Source organism: Euprymna scolopes, chromosome 42 (genome assembly GCF_053919585.1).
Source record: "Euprymna scolopes isolate OS-2025 chromosome 42, ASM5391958v1, whole genome shotgun sequence".
NCBI lineage: Eukaryota > Metazoa > Mollusca > Cephalopoda > Sepiida > Sepiolidae > Euprymna > Euprymna scolopes.
In genome coordinates this window covers 388,006-408,615 of record NC_136523.1, presented here as the reverse complement: position 1 = coordinate 408,615, position 20,610 = coordinate 388,006, and the positions used below count along the sequence as shown (strand labels likewise).

Here is a 20,610-nt window from a genome sequence, read left to right as displayed (position 1 = left end):
TTTAAAATACTATTTAAAAAATAGCACAGATCAATAAGTGAACTAGCACTATTTTTTTCTTTTAGCAATTTTTTTTCAATTTTATTCAAATAAAAATACCTTCGTTTACTGAATTAATTTTAGAAATATAAAAAAAAAAACTTTGACTAGTAAAATTTGACGGCCCAAGTAAAGAATAGATACGTTGTAGTAGAAGACGCTCCTATAATTTTTTTTTTGTGTGTATTAATATTCATATTAAAAATTCTTTTTCTATTTATTTAAACAAAGAAAATACAACTTTGTTATATATTGGTCGTGGAGTTGCATTCATCTGCAAAAGATCTAGCTAATTTGGATATTCTTTTAAACATTCATTTTAATTAATTCTATATTAGTTTTTTCGGTTTTCTTATGGGATTATCATCTTAAGTTACTACTACGTGTAATTATATTCATGCAAATATTCTACATGATTTATACTTGCGTAATATTTACAGCAAACACAACCTCTTTCTATATATATTTATGTGTGCATATATATATTTGTTCAAAAAAAATTTCCTACCAAACTCTTCTGACAGTTTTTGGTCTACAGGCATGAAACTTATTATATAGGGTATTCGAACCCATGCAAAACTGTATTTGGGTTTTAGCCAAGCAAAGTTGGTGTAAAAGTGTGAAAATTTAAAAAAAAATGGAATTTGTCAGATGAAGGTCGAACGACGGCATTACGAATATGCATGCAGAATTAAAAGCTAGTAGTTCATATTTTAATTTTTAGCCTTGCAGCAAACATGTCTTCATAGCTCAGGCATTAACATCAAAGGTAAAAGTAAATCGTAAGCTAAACGTTTTGGTTTCAATTCTCGGTGGTGGCACATGAGTATTTTTTTTTTTAACTTTTTAAATAATTACTATGTATTGAGTTCAATTTAATATAATAATAAATTCGAAATCTACATTAATCAAAATATCATATTTAATCATATTTTATGACCGGGCAATGCAGGACGGCCTGATATATATATATATATATATATATATATATATATATATATATATATATAGTAGGGCTAGCTACAGAATTTTACTTAAAGGATTTTTTATATACTTTAATAACACCAAAAAGAAAACAAATGTGCTTAAATATCCCTTAATCGTTATTTGCAATTAATTCATCAAGTCGGTCATTTGTTAATAAGCTTCTGACTATCACTCACACCAGTGTCACTATATGTTGTGTGGATGCCCCTTTTTTTCTACAATGTCTCATTTCTGCAATCTCACTTTTCCTGATCCAAACAATTTAACCTGAGTGTCCAAGAAGATTCTATTATATATATATATATATATATATACACACATATACATATATACACATATATATACACATATATATATACGCACATATATATACATACACATATATATATACATATATATACACACACACACACATATATATATATGTATCTTTGTATTTTGTGTTTCATATTTTTGAATTATGCTGTTTTTGTTTTGTTTTTCCTATTTTGTCAAAATATTAAAAAATACTTTGAAAATGTATTTTTCAACTAAGTTTAATTATCACGTTTTGTTTGATTATTAAATTATTAATTGTTTTAAAACTATAAGTGTTTTTAAAGTAATGTTTTAATCTTTATTTATGAAATTATTGGATGTAAATAGCTTTGAAATCGTTTAATTTTGATACATGATTTAGTAAAGGGACGCTACTTGTCGGGGAAAAATCTTTGTTATTTCTCCATCAGTAAAATAAACAAAGGGGAAAAATATTCAGCTTAAATGATTTAACTGCATAAATATTTTCAAAACGAAATTGACGCAAACTAAAATATTTTTCCTGACCATAACATAGACAAAATGAGAAACTTCAGTTTATGCTTTGTCCAACAATCTTATCACCATTCACTGATAAGGCGGCCATTTTGGTAATCATCTCATCAGCAAAATGTGTGATCCTAAATTGGCATTTTATCAAAGATAATGTCTATCAATAAAAAAAAAATAAGTAAAAACAAAACTTATTGAAATAAAAATGGCCATTCAAGCAAAAGTCAATAACAAGAGAATGGTGTGTCAGTTATTGAGAATTTTGCTTGCCATGTGTTTCTTATTGAACGGCGTTGAAACAAAAGCTATTGAAGATGCAAGCGAGTCATACAGTGAAATTTATTTTTATGAAATATGCATTTTATGAAACATGCAAATATACATTTTATCAAATATGTAAATATGCATTTTATCAAATATGCATTTCATCAAATATGTAAATATGCAATTTATCAAATGTAAATATACATTTATCAAATATAAATAGGCATTTTATTAAATGTGCAATTATGCATTTTATCAAATATGTAAATATACATTTTATCAACTATGTAAATATACATTTTATCAAATATGTAAATATACATTTTATCAAATATGTAAATATACATTTTATCAAATATGTAAATGTACATTTTATCAAATATGTAAATACGAATTTTATCAAATATTCAAATATGCATTTTATCACATATGTAAGTATACATTTTATCCAATATGCAAATATGTATTTTATCCAATATGCACATATGCATTTAATCCAATATGTAAATATACATTTTATCAAATATGAAAATATGTATTTTATCAAATATGTAAATATACATTTTATCAAATATTTATATTATTTATATATATTTATATATAGGTATAGACATAAATATTTATATCATATTATAAAATATGCATTTTAACAAATACGCAAATGTGCATTTTATCAAGCAAATGTGCATTTTAGGAAATATGCAAATGTGCATTTTAGAAAATATGTAAATGGGCATTGTATCAAATTTGTACATATATGTTCCATCAAATATGCATTTCATCAAATATACAGAAGGTGATTTTTTTTTTTACTATACAGCTGACATTTTTTTTTTTTACTATACAGCTGACATTTTTTGGTGAGATGAGCACCAGAAACACAGTATCGATTTTTAATAATATTTTGTTTATATGTTGTTACTGTTAAAAGCGAATCTATGTGATTTTACCGACAACAGGGGAAAAAATTAAAACTAAAGTTGCTTCCAGAGCAATTTCTCCTCAACAATCCTGACCTCACCAGGAGTGGGGGATCGAAAGTAAGTAGCGCCAAGTGTTTCTGTTTTGTCTTTTGTACTAAGCGTATGACGAATATCTAGTTTCTAACAATGGTTTGTTTGTTTGTTTGTTTACCTGCACCCCAATGATTGGGGAGGGGGTAGCCGGAAAGTTGGTTTAATGTAGAAAATCCAGCAATCTTGCAAGTTTGTTAACAGCTGAGAAATTTCAAAGATTTACAATTAATAGCAATTTAATTTTCAACCGACCTGTATACTTTTAAATTGTGGAAACTGGTTGTAAGATTTATTATCTCTGAATTTGTTATTGTTAATTTTACATTTTGAAACATGAAAATAAAAATGAAGGTGCTGTTTATTTGGGGGAGGTGGTCACTAAAAAGATAGTAAGAAAATAACTTACCCTACCACTAATACAGAAGGAGGCTTTGTGGTAGGATAAGTCATTTTAAAAATATTTTTAAGGAATTAATCACCAACAAAAGGGCCGAGCCGAGCAACCACTTTGATTTTTGTGTGAAGAAAGAGAGTTTTCAATGAAATCTAATTTTTAAATAAAAAAAACCATTGAAACAGTCTCAGAATGTTTGAAGTATACATGTCGGTAGCAAATTACATTTTAATGTGTTTGGTAAAGTTATTTGTTGTATTTCTCGATTTATCGGTTGTTACCTATACTGCAAGATTATCAAAAATTCTTTATAAATAGGTTCTTTCTTATAACTGAAAATTTGTTTAGAATTTATTTTTTTCTCTATTTTGAATTTGTTTTCTTTTTTCTTTCTTTTTCCACAGCCACGGAAAGCTCTGACGCATATTTCTATGACAAGTCAAAGCTAGGCGAACCTGAAGATGACACGGTCGACCTGAGTGATGAGGATGCTCCACCCAGTTATCCTAAACCACCAATAGCTCCAAAACCTACTCGGCCACCGGTAGCCAGATTTTGAAAAAAAAAAAAAAAAAAAAGAAAGAAATCAGATATGGTTAAGTTAATTGGTTAACTTGTGAAAAAAGATAAAAATAAATAAAATAAATAAATAAAATAAAAATAAATTACAAAAAAAAAAAAAAGAAAGAAATCAGATATGGTTAAGTTAATTGGTTAACTTGTGAAAAAAGATAAAAATAAATAAATAAAATAAAAAATAAATTACAAAAAAAAAAGAAAAAGAAAAGATGAAAGCAAACGGATATGTTGAAAGAAAACATTTATGCATAATCAAAAGTTCGCGGGTTACGTTCAAAATAACCCAGGAAAACTCAAAAGATTATTGTTTTGAATGGTTAGTTTTGTTTTAGTATTAGTCACAATTGAAATTCGCATTTCAAATAAGAACACGTTGATGTCTTATTCTGAAATAAGTACCCTCACCAAAAGTTAGAAGATAAAAATGATCGAGTTGAAGATCGTCTATAACGTTATACTAAAAATGCACATTGGTTTTATCGTATTTTCTAGATCCGCCATTGATAAAAGCAGAAGTACTGGAACTATCCGTACAGCATGGGAGATAACTCAGTTTTTCACTGAACCAAGTAAAAAAAAAAAAAAAAAAAAAAAAAAATGAATACATAATACGATAAAACTGCAATTCACGATTTAAAAAATGGTTTTTATCTGTAATAATCTTCTACTCGATCATTTTTTTCTAATTTTAGGTGAAGATACTTATTTCAGTATGGGATCAAAGAGGTTTTTTTTTTTTATGAGAATTTTCATTGTCAAGAAGCAAAAAGCACCAAAGGTTGGAATGGAGTTTTCTAATATTAGTTTTAATCAATTTTTCCGCCACACGAAAATAGGGCCGTTAATTAATTTTTTTTAAGCAGTGTGCATACCAAAGCATTTTCTTGTTAATAAACCACGTGTTCTTGTCAATTTCTATTCAGAAAATGTACGAATTCAGTAAAAAAAACAAAAATAATTGATGACAGAATCACAGCAATGGCCACGAAAATTCAGTGCCTTATTTCAAATTTGACTCTTGCTAGAAAATTTATATTTATTTTCAAGACATTTAAAGACATTAAAATAGTTTAATTTTAATATTTTTTTAATTGTCCTCTGTAATCTTTTTTTTTTATTATTATTTGTCTAAAAATTTCAATTTTAACTGATGAAAATAAATTGAATTAATTATAAACGTGTAAAATGAAAAATGCTTCCTATTAATCCAGCAGTTACCTCCCCTTTTTTATATAATACCCTAAAAATAAACAACGATAATAAAAAATAATAATCATATCAACCCCACCGAGACATTAGTAATTTACTGTTTTCTGTATCTGAAAAAATGAAAACAGTATTTTTATTGTACATATTTCTTTCTATTTGACCAAAGAAATAAAGTTATATAATTATACAGTGTTTTGTTGTTGTTGTTGTTGTTGTTGTTACCTTTCAATCGCCGTCTGTGTCTGAATCTGGAACTTTGGCCTTCGGGACAAGATCAAAGTGTAGTATCGGTTCTTCAGATGCTGCAATTGCTGCACTTCTATTTCTTGTTCTCTTTCGGTGGAGGAGAAATCCTTCACGACTGAGACAATTTTTATTTTTGTACCTTTTCTCCACGTTAAAAAACGACCCTGGTGTCTAACTCTGTCCCGTGGGGAGGCATAGTAAATAGGTACACTAATACTTCCATCAACTGTACTATTGCACTGTCAATTCAAGAGGATAGCTTAGTATCTGTTCTGTTGTCATTAGACCATCTTCCCAGGCATTACCTCCCCCTTGAATGGATGCAGTGTAGTATCTATTCTCTTTTCATGAGATTATCCTCCTGGGCATGGCCTCCTCCTTGGATGGCAATTCTGTAATATCTGGTTTATCGTCACGAGACGATATGCAATATCTCTCCCTTTGGAAAGCAATAAAGCGTTACGTTTGTATTCCATTATAGCATCCTCATAGGCAATTACTTCCTCCTTTTGAGGAGTTGTAGTGGGCAAAGGATGAATGAAGTAGAAAAAGAATCCTATCAGGATTACATAATAGAAATAATAAATATTAAGTGTTCCAAAAATAATGATGTATTTTAGAAACAAGTATCCATTTCTTTTGATCATGTATGACTCACTTATTGAGCTTTGTCACCTGACCAATTTGCTTCAAATGGTTGTGATGGGCAAGCACGACAGCATCAAGGAATGATATAAAGACAACACTCAAATCATTTGGCAATGACTTCATAGGCTGCTTTGAGTCTGTGTCAACGTTATCATTTGTTGCCATTTTTTTTTTTTTTTTTTTTTACATGGAGGTGACCACTTATCAAGGCCCGGAGGTCACTCAGGGATAAGGGTTATTGCGTGTACAGTAATCAATGAGATAGTATTGTAGTAATCATTAGTATTGGAGATTTGATAGAGTGTCTTACTTAAGGGGGCGGTTTGTCAGGAATTTATTTATGTTAGACTTGAAGACGTCTAAGTTGTAGTCAGGTGGGAAACAGGCAAACAGAAGAGAGTTCCACAGTCGTGCACTTCTGAGAAAGAAGCTCTGCTCATGGAATCTACGTTTGGATTTAGACACAGATAAAGAGTGGGGAAAATTATTGACAGTAGTTTCAGCCAGATGGGTGTTTCTCGTGAAAGATTGGTGAGGGGGGACGAGGGATTGGAGCTCAGACGAGCACCTGCCATGGAAATAATGATAAAACAAAGACAGGCTCATAACATCTCTTCTGTGGGAGAGAGGCTGCAGGGAAGAGAAAAGGGCATACCCCACTAAGCTACAAAATCTATTTTGTACTCTGTCAAGGCAGGATAGGCTGTTTTTAGCAGCTCCTGCCCAGATGTGGCAGCAATACTTCATCCTTAGACGTACTTGGCTTTTATACAGATAGAGAATTGCATCAGTAGTGAGATATCTTCTGGAGCGGTAGAAGGATCCCACCATTTTCCCAGCATCCTTGGTAACAGACCTGATGTACGTGTTCCATTTCAGATCAGGAGTAAAGGTCAAACCCAGAAGCTTGTCAAAACATGGAGCCTCCCCAAGACGAGAGCCATCCATTTCAATTGATGCCAGATGGGGATCAGAGCGTTGATGATGTAAAGATAGAAGCTTGGTTTTAGATGCATTAAAAGTGACCAGCCACCTCTTTCCCCACTGTACCATGCGTTCAAGATCAGAGGAGAGAGAATTAGAGAGAACTTTGTCATTTACGGGCTTTGATGTGTTGCCATAGATGGTCATGTCATCAGCATAGATGTCAACGAATGATTTAAGTATGTGTTTTGGGAGATCATTGATGTAGATCAGGAAGAGAGTTTGGCTCAGGATAGACCCCAGAGAGACTCCAGCATTAATACTGTGGGCCTCAACCACTACTCTTATGAATCTATTGGAGAGAAATGATTTAATGATTGAGAAAACATTCCCAGTAATACTGTAGTTGGAAATCTTGTGAAATAGGCCCTTATTCCATACCTTATCGAAGGCCTTCGATATGTCTAGAGCAATTGCCCTGAAAAGGAAGCCTTTGTCAAGAGATTCACTAATCCTATGAGATATAACAGTTAGCACATCTGCTGTAGATCTTGTGGAACGGAAACCATATAGCATGTCACTAAGAAGGTTGTTTCCGCTGAGGTGGTTGACTACTTCTTTATTTAATATGGATTCCAGCAACTTACTCATGACACACAGGAGACTTATTGGTCTGTGCTGAGAGGGAGATGACTTTTCACCTGCATTCTTAAATACAGAGCATACTGATGAGGTTTTCCAGGGTGTTGGAAAGCACTTCTCCTTAAGGCAATGCTTAAACAGTTTTGTAAGTATGGGGACAAGTTCTGGTTGGAGCTTTTTCACCACTATAACTGGAATGCCGTCAGGGCCAGTTGTTTTACTGGAATCAATATTCTTGATTAGCTTGGCGACCTCACACACAGATATTTGTATGTTGCATAGCGTGTTGTCTGTTATAGGAGGAAATACAGGGAGTTGATGGCCTTCGTCGCATAGGGTAGAGTTAGCTGCAAAGTTCTTGCAAATAGTCTGGCCTTGTCTGATGCTGATGAGATGACCTCAGGTCCATTGATGATGGTTGGGATAGAACGCACACTTCTGTTCAAGCTTTTGTTTGCTATTTGCCAGAACTGGTGGGAACCAAGCCGCTGCTCAGCTACTTTGGATTTAACGGACGGAGTATATAGCTCTCTTGCATTTTTTATTACTCTTTTACAGTGGTTGCTGGCAGTCCGGAAAGCAGCTTTAGTCTCAGTACATCTATTATGTTGGTAGCTATGAAAAAAGTAATTTCTGTGCGCGATGGCAGCAGCACATTCAGGGGAGAACCATGGTTGACTGTTAGGTTTTTGTTGGAATTTTTTGGATCGTATGAATCGGTCTATGCCTACAATGAACCATTCGGTTAAGTCTGATACTATAGAGGACACAACCGTTTTAAACATGGAATGCAGAGGTAGATCAGATATGAATGTATGGAAGCTATCCCAGTCAGCCATAGAGTATCAATATACAGTACGGTGGAGAGGTACGTCTTAAGACTTATTACATTTCATTTTTATCTTAACTGCTACAACGGTGTGGTCAGAGGATCCCAGAGGAGATAGAATAGAATATGAACATAGCTCAGGAAAAGTTGTGAGGAAAAGGTCTAGAAGGCTTGCATACTGACCGGTAGTATCAGGCACACGGGTGGGTTCGTGAACAATCTGAGTGAAGTCATAGGCAGTGGCAAAATCATGACAGAACCTCCCCTCGTCATCGGTCTTATTTGAGTGGGTCAACCATTCCACATTATGGACATTGAAGTCACCGCAAATGTGAATGTTAACCGAAGGATGAACAGACAGGATGTGATCAATTTTCTCAGATATGCTCTTAAAGATAGTAACCCCACTGTTGTGGAGGCGATAGAGGGCAAATATAAATGCAGTGGTGTAAGCAAGTGCAACCCGGAAGCACATATAAGGTAAATTAGGGTCTTCTCTGGAGATATCCCTACCACATGGAAAGCCATCTTTGATGTAGGCACATATTCCATGCCCATAGCGATCTTAGGGGTTTGATTGAGATGTTAAGTTAGAGTATCCTTTAATTATGAATTCGTCTAGGGAAGTGGTTGGCCCTATGCCAGTTTCACTTAGAAAGAATATGTCCGGTTTCATCTCCTGTAATTGTTTCAACCTCTGGAAGGTTGGAACGTAGACCCCTGATGTTGGAGAAGGAGACCTGGTAGTAGGGATCTACGTTGGAGGATGGAGTTCTAGGTTTATTACTGGTACATTCCATGTCTACATTATCATTACTATTACTGGTCGAGTCCATGTCAGCAATTGTTTTAGTCAAGAGTTCTCTAGCATTTTCCTATTTATTTTTTCTGACACAAGCTATTTCGGCAGTATGGCATTTGACCCAAAGTTTATACTCCTGTTTGACTGCAGTGGCTACATGACAGAGAATGCAGGTGAGCTGTGATCAGTACACAAAGAAAAACACATTTACTTGATTGAGCTTGAAGCTGTTCTGCAATTGCATTGCAATGGAAGGTGAAAACAATTTATTTACGGATTGATTCTGCATGTGTGTATTGCAGGTTATTGACAGACAGACAAGAATATGCACCAAATCAGCATTTGAATGCCGATGCAACGTGCAATACTCTGAGAGTTGTTATAGGAATGTCAGCTGCAAATTGATATGAGGTTAGTCAAATCAATAACTGAAATAATTAATGTACAAGAGTATTGTAGCGATGGCTGCATGAAATCCATACATCGACAGAACCCAGAGAACCTGTGTGCTGTGGCCAAAGAATGGAATGCTCCTCAGATACAGTCCATCCTTCGATCCAGAGGGCATCTTAGTGTGAAGAGAACACTGTACTTTGTGAAGTTGAATGATTAAAGCCGAGGTGTGATTAGTGGTTAGTCAATTAATCCAACCCCGATGCATTGGAAGCCTGGCAGGATGTCACAGAAAACTGGAGCAGGATTGCAATCGATGTAATCCATTTTAGATATCTATAACTGATGTTAATAGATTGTGGCCTTAGCCATTTTGCTGTTTGGAGGCCCTTGCGTCATCAAGACTCTTAGCATAATCAAGGGAATAGTGTTTTTTGAATGAGGGCTACCAAGTGAGCTACTTACTGACAATGGTGCAGCGTTTTGCAGAGAGAGATTTGTTGAGTTTGCACAGATATGGGGTATACACATACAATTTCAGTGCACTCACATGTAATCAGGAAATAAAATAGTTGAGAGATCCCACTTCACAATCAAGCACATTACTACAAGAACATGGTGCTCAGCCTTGGGGGCAGTATATTGGTTATATGACAAAACAGCTTTATACATGACAGACGATGTTGTCTACGTCAAAAAGCCACATGAAAATGTACGACATAGTTTAGCAAAAGTAGAATGGCATAGGCCAACACTCAGTTTCTATTAATGGAAAATTGTGGAAAATATTAAAGATGTGCATCCAGCATGCAGAGAGGATTTTTCTTCCTCAGATGATAAAACATGACGATATACGCAAGATCGAGTGAAGAACACTATTCAGTGATGCTGCGGATGAGTCAGGACAGGATGTGTTAAGTAACACATTTGTAGAAAGCACCACAGAAGAGGTACCTAAAATTGTAACATTAAAATGGCACACCAGACAGAAGCATCCTTCCTCATATTGTCATTTGTGTAATGTTGAGCTCAGGAAGAAGTGTAACGGGCATGTGCAGAAGTGCCTGTGAACATTTTGTGCGTGTACTCACTGGACACCCCTAAGGATGATACTCAAGTCATTCGTCAGTGACTTTGTAGATTGCTTGTAGTTCGTGTCAACATTATCATTCAAGTTTGTATTGATGTTACTGGTCAAGTCTATGTCAATGTTATTGCCGGGGTCCATACCTGCTGTTGGGAATATGTCAGTGAATATTCTGAGTCAAAAGTTCTCTGATGCTTTCTTTTTTTGTCTGACACAATGCTCACATACTGACATCAAATATGAGAGAAATATGTCTGACACAATGCTCACATACTGACATCAAATATGAGAGAAATATGTCTGACGCAATGCTCACATACTGACATCAAATATGAGAGAAATATGTCTGACACAATGCTCACATACTGACATCAAATATGAGAGAAATATGTCTGACACAATGCTCACATACTGACATCAAATATGAGAGAAATATGTCTGACACAATGCTCACATACTGACATCAAATATGAGAGAAATATGTCTGACACAATGCTCACATACTGACATCAAATATGAGAGAAATATGTCTGACACAATGCTCACATACTGACATCAAATATGAGAGAAATATGTCTGACACAAGGCTCACATACTGACATCAAATATGAGAGAAATTTTTTGTGAAACTTTAAGAGTTTTTGCTTAATAATTGCTTCCAAACATTGTCAAGAGTACATGGCGATTCTTTATCCTCTTCAAGACTCTCATTCCCATTATAGAATTTCTGAACTCACGTTTGTAATTTTCCAATCATTTGTACACCTTTCTCCCTGTGATCTGCGACCATTTTAGAAGGATAATCTAAGTTTGAACTTTAAAAAAAAATGTGTATTTCATATTTTTTTATCTTTGTTATTCTGCACTTATTTTATTCTGAAAACAAAATTCATTAAACAAATCAGTAATTAAACATGTAAAATACCTTAATGCTTACTCATCCTCTAATGTGTAAGGCCTTTCTTTACAAGGGTTTGTCAGAACAATCTGATATGAAAAGAAAACCCTGGCTAAATATTCAAAATTACATAGTATTTGAAGCCTAAATAAGATCTTCTTAGTATCACTACAGCAAACTGGTTTCTACGAGTAATGGTGCACCTTCTCCAAGTAAGGTTGTCTCTAGTAACAGCACTAAGTTGATACTACACCAGAATAGATTAATTCTTATCCTGAAGTTGGATAGCAGAAAGAAACCACAAGAAAGATGTACTGTAAGATAGTTAACTGAAAATTAATGTTTTTACTTCTTTACTAACTGAACGTTTGAGAGGTAAAAGAAAACTTTAATAGAACCCCCCCCAATAGCTATGTATCTCATATAGAGATCAAGTGTTAGCCCCAGAAAGGGGCCTTTGAAAATTTACACTGAAATAAAATAAGACATAGAAATAAAATTATGTCACAAGGGATATAATTCAAGTTGAGACCACTTTCAGTACTCTTTCAAGGCTCATTCCCTCTGATCACACAAATGTCAGCATAGATACGATCTTTTGTTTTAAATGCTTCTCTGATTGTTTGAATTTCCTCTTCTTCAGAAGAGTGCTCATTAGGTACGTTGGAATCTGCAAGCAAATTACTGATATAGGATCATTTGGTGAACCACACCCTAAGTAGATTGGTCACACATTATCTTTTGTATCATCTTCGTCAGTTGAGAAAGGCAACTCTAAAAATGGGTTCACATTTTTGTAGCATGACAAGGTGGTCCATCGATCCTGCACCAACTGCTGACTGATCACTTCAGTTATGTGACTAGTTTAAAATTTAGTTATGCACCGACTGGGTGCGTTCTTAACCCAGACAATATTTCCTTTTTTGTATTCCCCTTCAGTTATTTGTGAAAGAAGTAGAAAGGCGAGAAATCACAGAAATAGTCGTTTGATTGTGAGTTATAATATTTTATTGCAGCAATGTGTACATTATTATTTTCATGGTTATCCAGTGAAATTGAGCATTAAGTGCCATTGAAGAAAGTGTGTAAATGATGCCATAATCTTCGACTCTCTTTCACTCCATCATCCAACATTTTGTATAAAAAAAAAAACGTTTTTTTTTAAGTGGTGCTTATACAGAATCGGGACAAAATTTTGTAGTTGATAAATGGATTTTCAGATAAAAAAAACAATGGTTTCAACTGATAATTATTTTTTGTTCGTGTTTGTTTTTTTTTACCAAAACGTTAAATGTGAAATAAGACACTTGAAAATGTAACCAAGTTGTTGAACTAATGGAAGAGAGTGGATGAACTGTTAGCAGAAGTTTAACTATAGCCTGACAAAACAAGACCAAGACTCTATCAAACTGATTGGTATGAACAGCGAAAGTATGGTATAAAAGTTTTGTGCTTATCCTATTTATTTGCTATAAAATGTTCAAATATAACAAATTAGGCACAAGAGGTTTCTGAGTCATGATGGCAGTGTTAGGTGTGCTTGTCATTGCTGTATTCTTAAACTCGGAACTTGCACCACAATATCACATTTGCTTTGCACTCTTGTTTGCATTGACAGATTACAAAATCGACTTCGAAATCTAGTGGGGGATAATCTCTTCCTTGCACCCGTTTTTCACACAGAAGAAATGTGCTAATCTCTTTCTCTTTTCTATTGTTCTATAGAATAAGAGACAACAAAATAGAGTTTCATTCTATATTAATAAACAACTTTATTTGTCATTTTCATTTGTGGTGTTAGTAGAAGAGAGAAACGGGGTTGAAGTGTTTCTGTGTAAAGATAGATTTAATATTATGCAGGCTGGTTGAAGGAGAGAATAGTTCAGGGTTCGTGTGTGCTTGTATTTATAGTAGTCATGAAAAAAGTTGCTGATGTGGACACGAAGATTAGACATTAGTCAGGCTTATTGAAAGAGAAAGAAAGGGAAAGGTGTCCAGTGAGTTTACATATGTAGAAGCGTGCGTCTGTGAGTAGAGACAGGACAAAGGGTTAGTGTCTTGTAGTAAGAAAGAGTACGTATGTGGAGTGCACATGGAAGCAAGTAGGTCACCATGTTGTCTTGCTGTATTCACGTTCAGCCTGGGGCCCAAGCCCCAGACTAATGTCTGCTGCCAGCTGAAGCCAGGGAGTAAGAGAAAGGGTTTGTGATTTCACCTTTTATGTACTTGGTCACATGATTAAGAACTGGCTTGTGATTGGATAAACCGGGGAGAAAATGGATTTCAAATCTTGAGTCGTGAGAATTAGCTCCTGCCTGTGATTGTAGCAAGTTTTGGCTGTTACAGTTATTTCCATCAAAGGTGCTTGACTGAGTTCCAATCTCTGGTTCTTCTTCACAGCAAAAACTTGCTTTGTTACATTCACAGTGAAACTTGACATTCACAGTGAAAACTTGACTTGCTACAACAATGGAAAGTGAATTTACTTTCTCTCTCCAAATATGTAGTGTATGGTGAAATTTCTATGAACAAAGTTTCTTTACAAGGTCTTTGCATCGATGGATAACATTACTGATGGACTGCCTACCTACACATTGCAACTTGGACATCTTTAAACCCAAAGTCAACAAATTCTTGTCATAAACCAGCCGATAAACAATCAAATGCAGTTCATAACTTTGATCAATGGTAACACTTCCATAGTGTTTCTCTCCATTGATAATCATGTCATCTTAAATTTTTATCCTTGAGTAGCTTCTGGCCTTGATAAATGATGGACCCACTAATAAAAAAAAAGAAAATCATAACATTAATGTAAATGTGTCAGAGTAGTAGGATGTTCTCCCTACCGAAACAATCACGTATCTCTTTATTTAAAACAAAGAAATTAAATTTAGTTTAAAAATTAAGTAAGAAGACAGCCAGACTTTCTATTGTGCACAAAATTAATATCTAGAGTTATAGTGAAAATCAACAAATAGTTGCTATTTTTTATTTTATTTTTTTTTTTAATTTTCAAATTTTGTGTGAAATAGAAGTTCTTCCAGTTTTTTGTTTCTTTAAATTATGTAAATCTGCCAAAAGTGACAACTCGATCAAGACTTTTAGTCAAATTGAGTTATCGCCCTTGGCAATTCTTTGTAAGCTTAACAATAACGATTGAATACTTAGGAGGTAGATGCCACTAGTTAAAGAAGGAACAAGCCACTGTAGATTGCTTACCAGCATCAGTGAATTGCTTGTGAAAAACTGCTACATGTGTTACTACGAGTATTCAGTCATCATTATCATAAAGTCAGTATCCCAAATTAAGTTTCAAAGTGTTAAAAATGTGCCTGTTTAATACTGATTAATCAGCTTCTCATGATAGTGCTATCCTGATCTCACCTGGTTCGTTGATGGGCAGGGAGATATGCAGAGAAAAGTGAAATTGTGTTTTACTCTGCCAGACGTGACAAGTCCAGTATTTTTCATTTCTTTATTGATTCTTTTGCATCTTATTTACAGATTTTAACAGATCAAATAACACAAAATCAATAGAAAATAGTGTCTATCGTTAATTTTTCAGCATAAATGAACCAGATTACTGTGCTTTTACTTATAAATTTTAATTCTAACATCACTTTAAATGTTCATTTAAAAGCTTCAAAATCCCCTTCGAATTTCCCACAACCATGAAGAAATCAGAAGAGCTGCCATTTTTTATGTATAGGAATGAAACAAAATGATTGTTTCCATGGGAATGTGAAATGTGAATTTGAAATCTCTAAAATTGCAAGTACAGCGTGAAATGGTAAAACTGTCGCCCTAGAAAAGACAACATGATTCCATTTCCGTTTGATAAAAAACGGTTTTCTTTTTTTGTTGCAGACCATCTACTAGTTGATCAGTTGTGTACAAATCCCAAGAGCAATAGGAAACTTCTATCATGTCTGAAAGTGACACAATGTTCAAAGAGCAAGATTGGAGATGCACTGCTTTACAACCGCCGATCTACCAATCCAAGTTATGATAACAGGACCATTGCTAGCACCCTCAAAACGCATTGTTTGATTGCCACGAATAACAGGAATGTGCCCAGATTGAAGAAAACAAAGTTTCTAGCCACAGTTATGGTCTTTGGTGTGGTTTCAAGTGAGGGCCACCTCACATCTTCAAAGTTGGCTTGAAAGTCAACACTAAAGTGTACCTAGATGTGCTGAATAGTGTACTGAAATCAGTTGGCAGTTGGCAAACATTGAGTGTGGTGGCAGGACTTAATACCGGCCCATAAGTCCAAAAAATCACAGGCTTGGCTTCCGAAAGAGTGCTTTTGCTTGTGGAAAAGGTATACTCCCAGTTCTGGACCTGTATCAAGGTATTGATTGACGCTAAAGGCGGCTACATTGAATAGATGTCATTTCTACTACATAATCAAGTTACCTGAATTATTTTTTTCAATAAAAGTTTTAAAATAAAGCTGTAGTGTTGTTTTTTTAATGGTGACAACTTTATCATATCACCCTGTAATATGGTTTATGTATGCTCTTAAATCAAAGATAAACATATTGCTGGGAAGAGCCACTACTCATCCTGTAAGGAAGTAGAAATGCGATTTGAACAGAAAATGTTATTTGTACAAGCTACTCTCTTTCTTTCTCCCATAGTTTAACTTGCTCTTTCATTTTGCATTTCTATCTTCTTGTATCAAGTGGAAATGGGGTGCAGTTAAATCAAATTAAATAGTGCCTCTCTCTTAAAATAACATTCTTACTTGATTTTTACAGAATTTAGAATCTAACATTAAGTTTTAATCACTGGCGGCATAATTTTTTTTTTATCTTGTTTTATTTCACGTAACAAAAATAATTGTATGATTTTACAATGTAATGATGCACACAAATTTATAGTGGACAACGTATCAAAAGTAAATGCCAATAACATTTATACATAACGCTATTTAAATCTTATTCATCATTATCAACTTTAACATCCGTTTCAAATGCTGTCATGCATTGGACAGCTTTTGAAAGTCACTTCTAAAGTAACATATCTCTGGATAGGTCTTTATTTATCCCTCTTTCCATCAAGTTAATTTCTATCACTTCCTTCCACATTTTCCTTGGCCTTCCCTTCTGAATCACCACAACTGTTCTACATATACTAACCAAAAAACTCTCATCCATTCTTTCAACACAGTCACACCATCAAAGTTTCTTGTTCTTCACACAACTCCTAATGCTTTTTATGGCAGACGTTCCTTGTACTAACCAGCAGAGCGTTACAACTTTTGATCATAGAAGAGTCTGTGAGGCATGTGTACACAGTGTGATAATGTAGGGAAGTGAAACCTAGTCAGTGAGGGTTGAAGACATACGTTGCATGAAGAGAAATGATATGAGAATGAAACGACAGATGTGTAATGTGAGTCTTAAGGACAGGTTTAGCTCAGAAAAAGATTAAATCTGAACAAGAGATCTCAATGCCATGCTGAAAGAATAGATAAGAATTTTTTTTTAACAAACAAAAGAAGTCCAGAAAAGAATGAAAAATGTTGTTATATCCATACATGTGTTAACTTGTGAAACTAACAAGCTGTTATTATTTAGAAGTGAACCCATAACTGTCACTTATATTCTTACATTCCAAAGTTCATTTGTTCATCGCCAACGGTTTGTGTGGCGATTCGTAATAAGGGTAAAGATTTTTGCTGATAAGTAGTTTCCCTTACAAGTATTTACATTTTTAATAAACTATCACATATTAAAATTGAAAGTTTTGCAAATTGTTTACATCTTACTGAGTACAGCCCTATACAAATAACACAAGTAGATTCCCCACTCCAAGAAGCGAATCTTTCTGATTTGTTGAATTGAATATAGACAATCAATCGATATTGAGCATTTTGATTCAATGAGTATTTCAACCAAATAAATATTGAATATCGTTTCTCTGCGGTTGTTGTTATATTTACTGCTGAAACAGAAGTTCCATAAGTTTATAGAACTTTGAAAAAAATAAAATAATATAAGTTTTAATGGAATTTAACAAATTTATAAGCAAAAATAGATTAATGGCGGCTACAATAATGTTGACTCACTCGTTCCTGTCAGAGCATTGAAATAACCAACATTGAGTTTGATGAGTAATAAACAGGGACTTTTTGGCAAAACCAAGATTTATAAATTGGATGAAAACATGAACAACAGTTTCCTTGCAAAAAAAAGAAGCTTTATCAAAATCAAATTGCTGACTAACACCCACAAACAGATGTTATATAATGTCCATATTTCTCCATGTATGAAAATATGGTGTTGTAGGTGTAAATAAGTCGATAATTTATGCATAATAAATTGTCTAATAGCCGATATATAATTACTATCTATTTGCGCTGGCTTGTTTTCATTCATAGATCAATTGATACATTGTCCAGTCAGAACACTTTCAACCAAACCTTTTCTTAAAGGTTTGGGAACAGTCAGTTTTTAAATGCCAAAACATTATATGTCTGTCTCACCATTAGCCATGCAAGTTGGGTAGAGCAAGATGAAAGACACAAACTCAAACTCACTTTTACAGGGTGAGATATGAATACTGTTACTAAATAAAATTCAGATTTATCCCAATAAAAAATCATTTCAAAATCCAATTACAAAAATTGATGAGCAAATAACAGAACAATATGGCATGAGTTTTATTCAAAATGTTTCCCTCAAGTCTTCACTATACTACAAAGTTTTTTGTTTGGGGAGGGGGGGATCATCTATAGCTGCATGCACAACATCGAAGGTTTTTTTTTCTCCCAGTATTTGTTGAATTTTATCTTAAAAGCTTCAATATTTTGACGAGGAGTAGGGCAGGCTTCACTCTCCAGAATTGACCGCAAAGAATAATCAAGTGCATTAAGATCAAGTGATGAAGGAGGCCATTTTTCTTTGCTGATTTAGGACAAACAGTTTTCTCTAAACCACTGCTGTGTTACATAAGCAATGTTGCTTGTTGCACTATCTTGCTGGAGAGTTCAATCTTCATCATCATACACAGAATTACACCATTGGATCAGTGCACCTTGAAGAATGTCCTCAATGTGACGTTCTTTGTTAATCTTGACTTCTTGAGGAAGAAAAGCAAATGGAAATTTCCCTCTCTCAGAAATGGCTGCCCAGCCTTTTAGTAATGCTGGTTTCTGCCTTCTGAAAACCTTATCTGCATTATCAGGTATTGCCTCACCGCTTCTTGCAAGGATTCTATCATTTGGATAATTGTGGGACTGTTGAAGTGAAAATGATGTTAAGGTTTAACAAGAGTCGACTTCTGGTGATTCTGTTGCAGATCAGGGTATAAATACCCTAACTCGCTACAAGAAAAAATAATGAAACGAATGGGATTGAAGGAAACAAAAACTCAATTGATGGATAAGATAAACGTGTCGTTTATTTACTGTTGAAAGAATGAATGTTTTAGATATAACATGTATTCATGTCCGCGTGGGTATAACCCTGGTGGTGTAGAAAGAAAAAGGAAATGTGCGTTCATCTCAAGTTCGGGTCACTATCGTTTGTTCGCGCATGGAAAGAGAAGTGAGTAATGTAATGGAACGAGAAGTGACAGTCCATCGTGTAGACAAAGAAAAGGATAGAGGGTTGACATCAGTTTGTTTGTGTATGCGTATGTAGATGACAAGTAATATAGCTTAAGATGTGAACTCATGTTTTTGTGTGAGCCTAGAAAAGGCTTGCGCAATTCTCATTGAAATTGTGACTGCAGCGAGAAGCTGTCACTTTTGGACTTATAGGGTGACATCTGTAGGTCACTTCAACATATTCTTCGCATAGTTGTTGGTGACGTTTGTGCTTCTTTTGCCATTTGTCTCATGGATCTTCTTGGATTTCGCCGGATTTTTTCGCTAACATTTTTGTTGATTTTAGGTGTTCTTGAGGTGTGGCCGGCCTGATTGTTGTCTTTGATTGACAAAGTTTCCAGCTAGCAGTTGCATGAATATTCTGTTGATTTTGAGGGTTTTCCCTAACTTGAATATTGTTGGTGGACACATGCCCTCCTCATGCTGCTTTGTAATTAATTTTCTCTTCAATTCAACTGACATTGTTAAAAATTAATATCTTTTGTTTCTAAAAAAATAAGAAATCATACATTACATTATCATATAATGATAATAAAATAATAAATTTATCATATTATCATAAAAAATAGTTCCGAAATTTTATAAAAGGAATTATGCCTCACCTTGTACAGTGCACGCTTGTCAACTGTCTCAACATATTTTAAGAAACCCAATGTCTGACTCATTTCTGAAGCATCTTTGTATTCTTGTCTATGTAACTTTTTCCCAACTATATCTGATTTGTTCATGAAACTGCATGAATAAAATTGATTTAAATAACCAAACTATGATGATCCATTTTTCGTCATACGCTGTAAGGTCAGAGGATGGATATCTATGCAAAAAGCTTTTCTTCCTACAACTCACAAGGATATTTCTACAGTCTAAAAGAAAATAGCACTGATTCCAGTGATATAAAAATTATTTCATACACGTTAAAAGTTTTCATTTTTTTGGGGTTGTTTTATTTTTTTTTGTCTTTTTTACTATCGGGTCGCAATTTATCAAGGCTAAGAGCCACTCGGGATGTCAATAATGAGATGTAACTGATTGCCAGCTGAAAGATTAGGAACATTATGGAAGTGATAAATGGTATGAATTGCGTTTGGTTACTGATGATGTCATTTATGACAAAAAATAATTGACATTCGATTTGAAGACGCCCAAGTTGTAATCAACAGAGAAGCAGTCCTACATAAATATGTTCCTGAGGTCCACAAATGGGAATACGAATTTAATTTTG

General features: G+C 34.1%; 1 protein-coding gene and 1 long non-coding RNA gene across 6 annotated transcripts in view; one reads left to right on the top strand and one right to left on the bottom strand.

The window, feature by feature from the left end:
- The window catches only part of LOC145266903 (uncharacterized), a 216,837-nt gene extending 212,644 nt beyond the window's left edge, over positions 1–4,193 (top strand). For all 5 annotated transcript variants that reach the window (XM_080122684.1, XM_080122680.1, XM_080122682.1 and 2 more), the window contains one exon: positions 3,915–4,193. In XM_080122684.1, the coding sequence (XP_079978810.1) occupies positions 3,915–4,069 (155 nt within the window). In that variant the 3' untranslated portion in view covers positions 4,070–4,193. The remainder of the gene's footprint in view (positions 1–3,914) is intronic.
- Positions 4,194–19,173: 14,980 nt separating this feature from the next.
- LOC145266902 (uncharacterized) overlaps positions 19,174–20,610 on the bottom strand; it is a 35,640-nt gene continuing 34,203 nt past the window's right edge. Inside the window, exon 3 of the long non-coding RNA XR_013864790.1 lies at positions 19,174–19,875. This is a non-coding gene — a long non-coding RNA (uncharacterized LOC145266902). The remainder of the gene's footprint in view (positions 19,876–20,610) is intronic.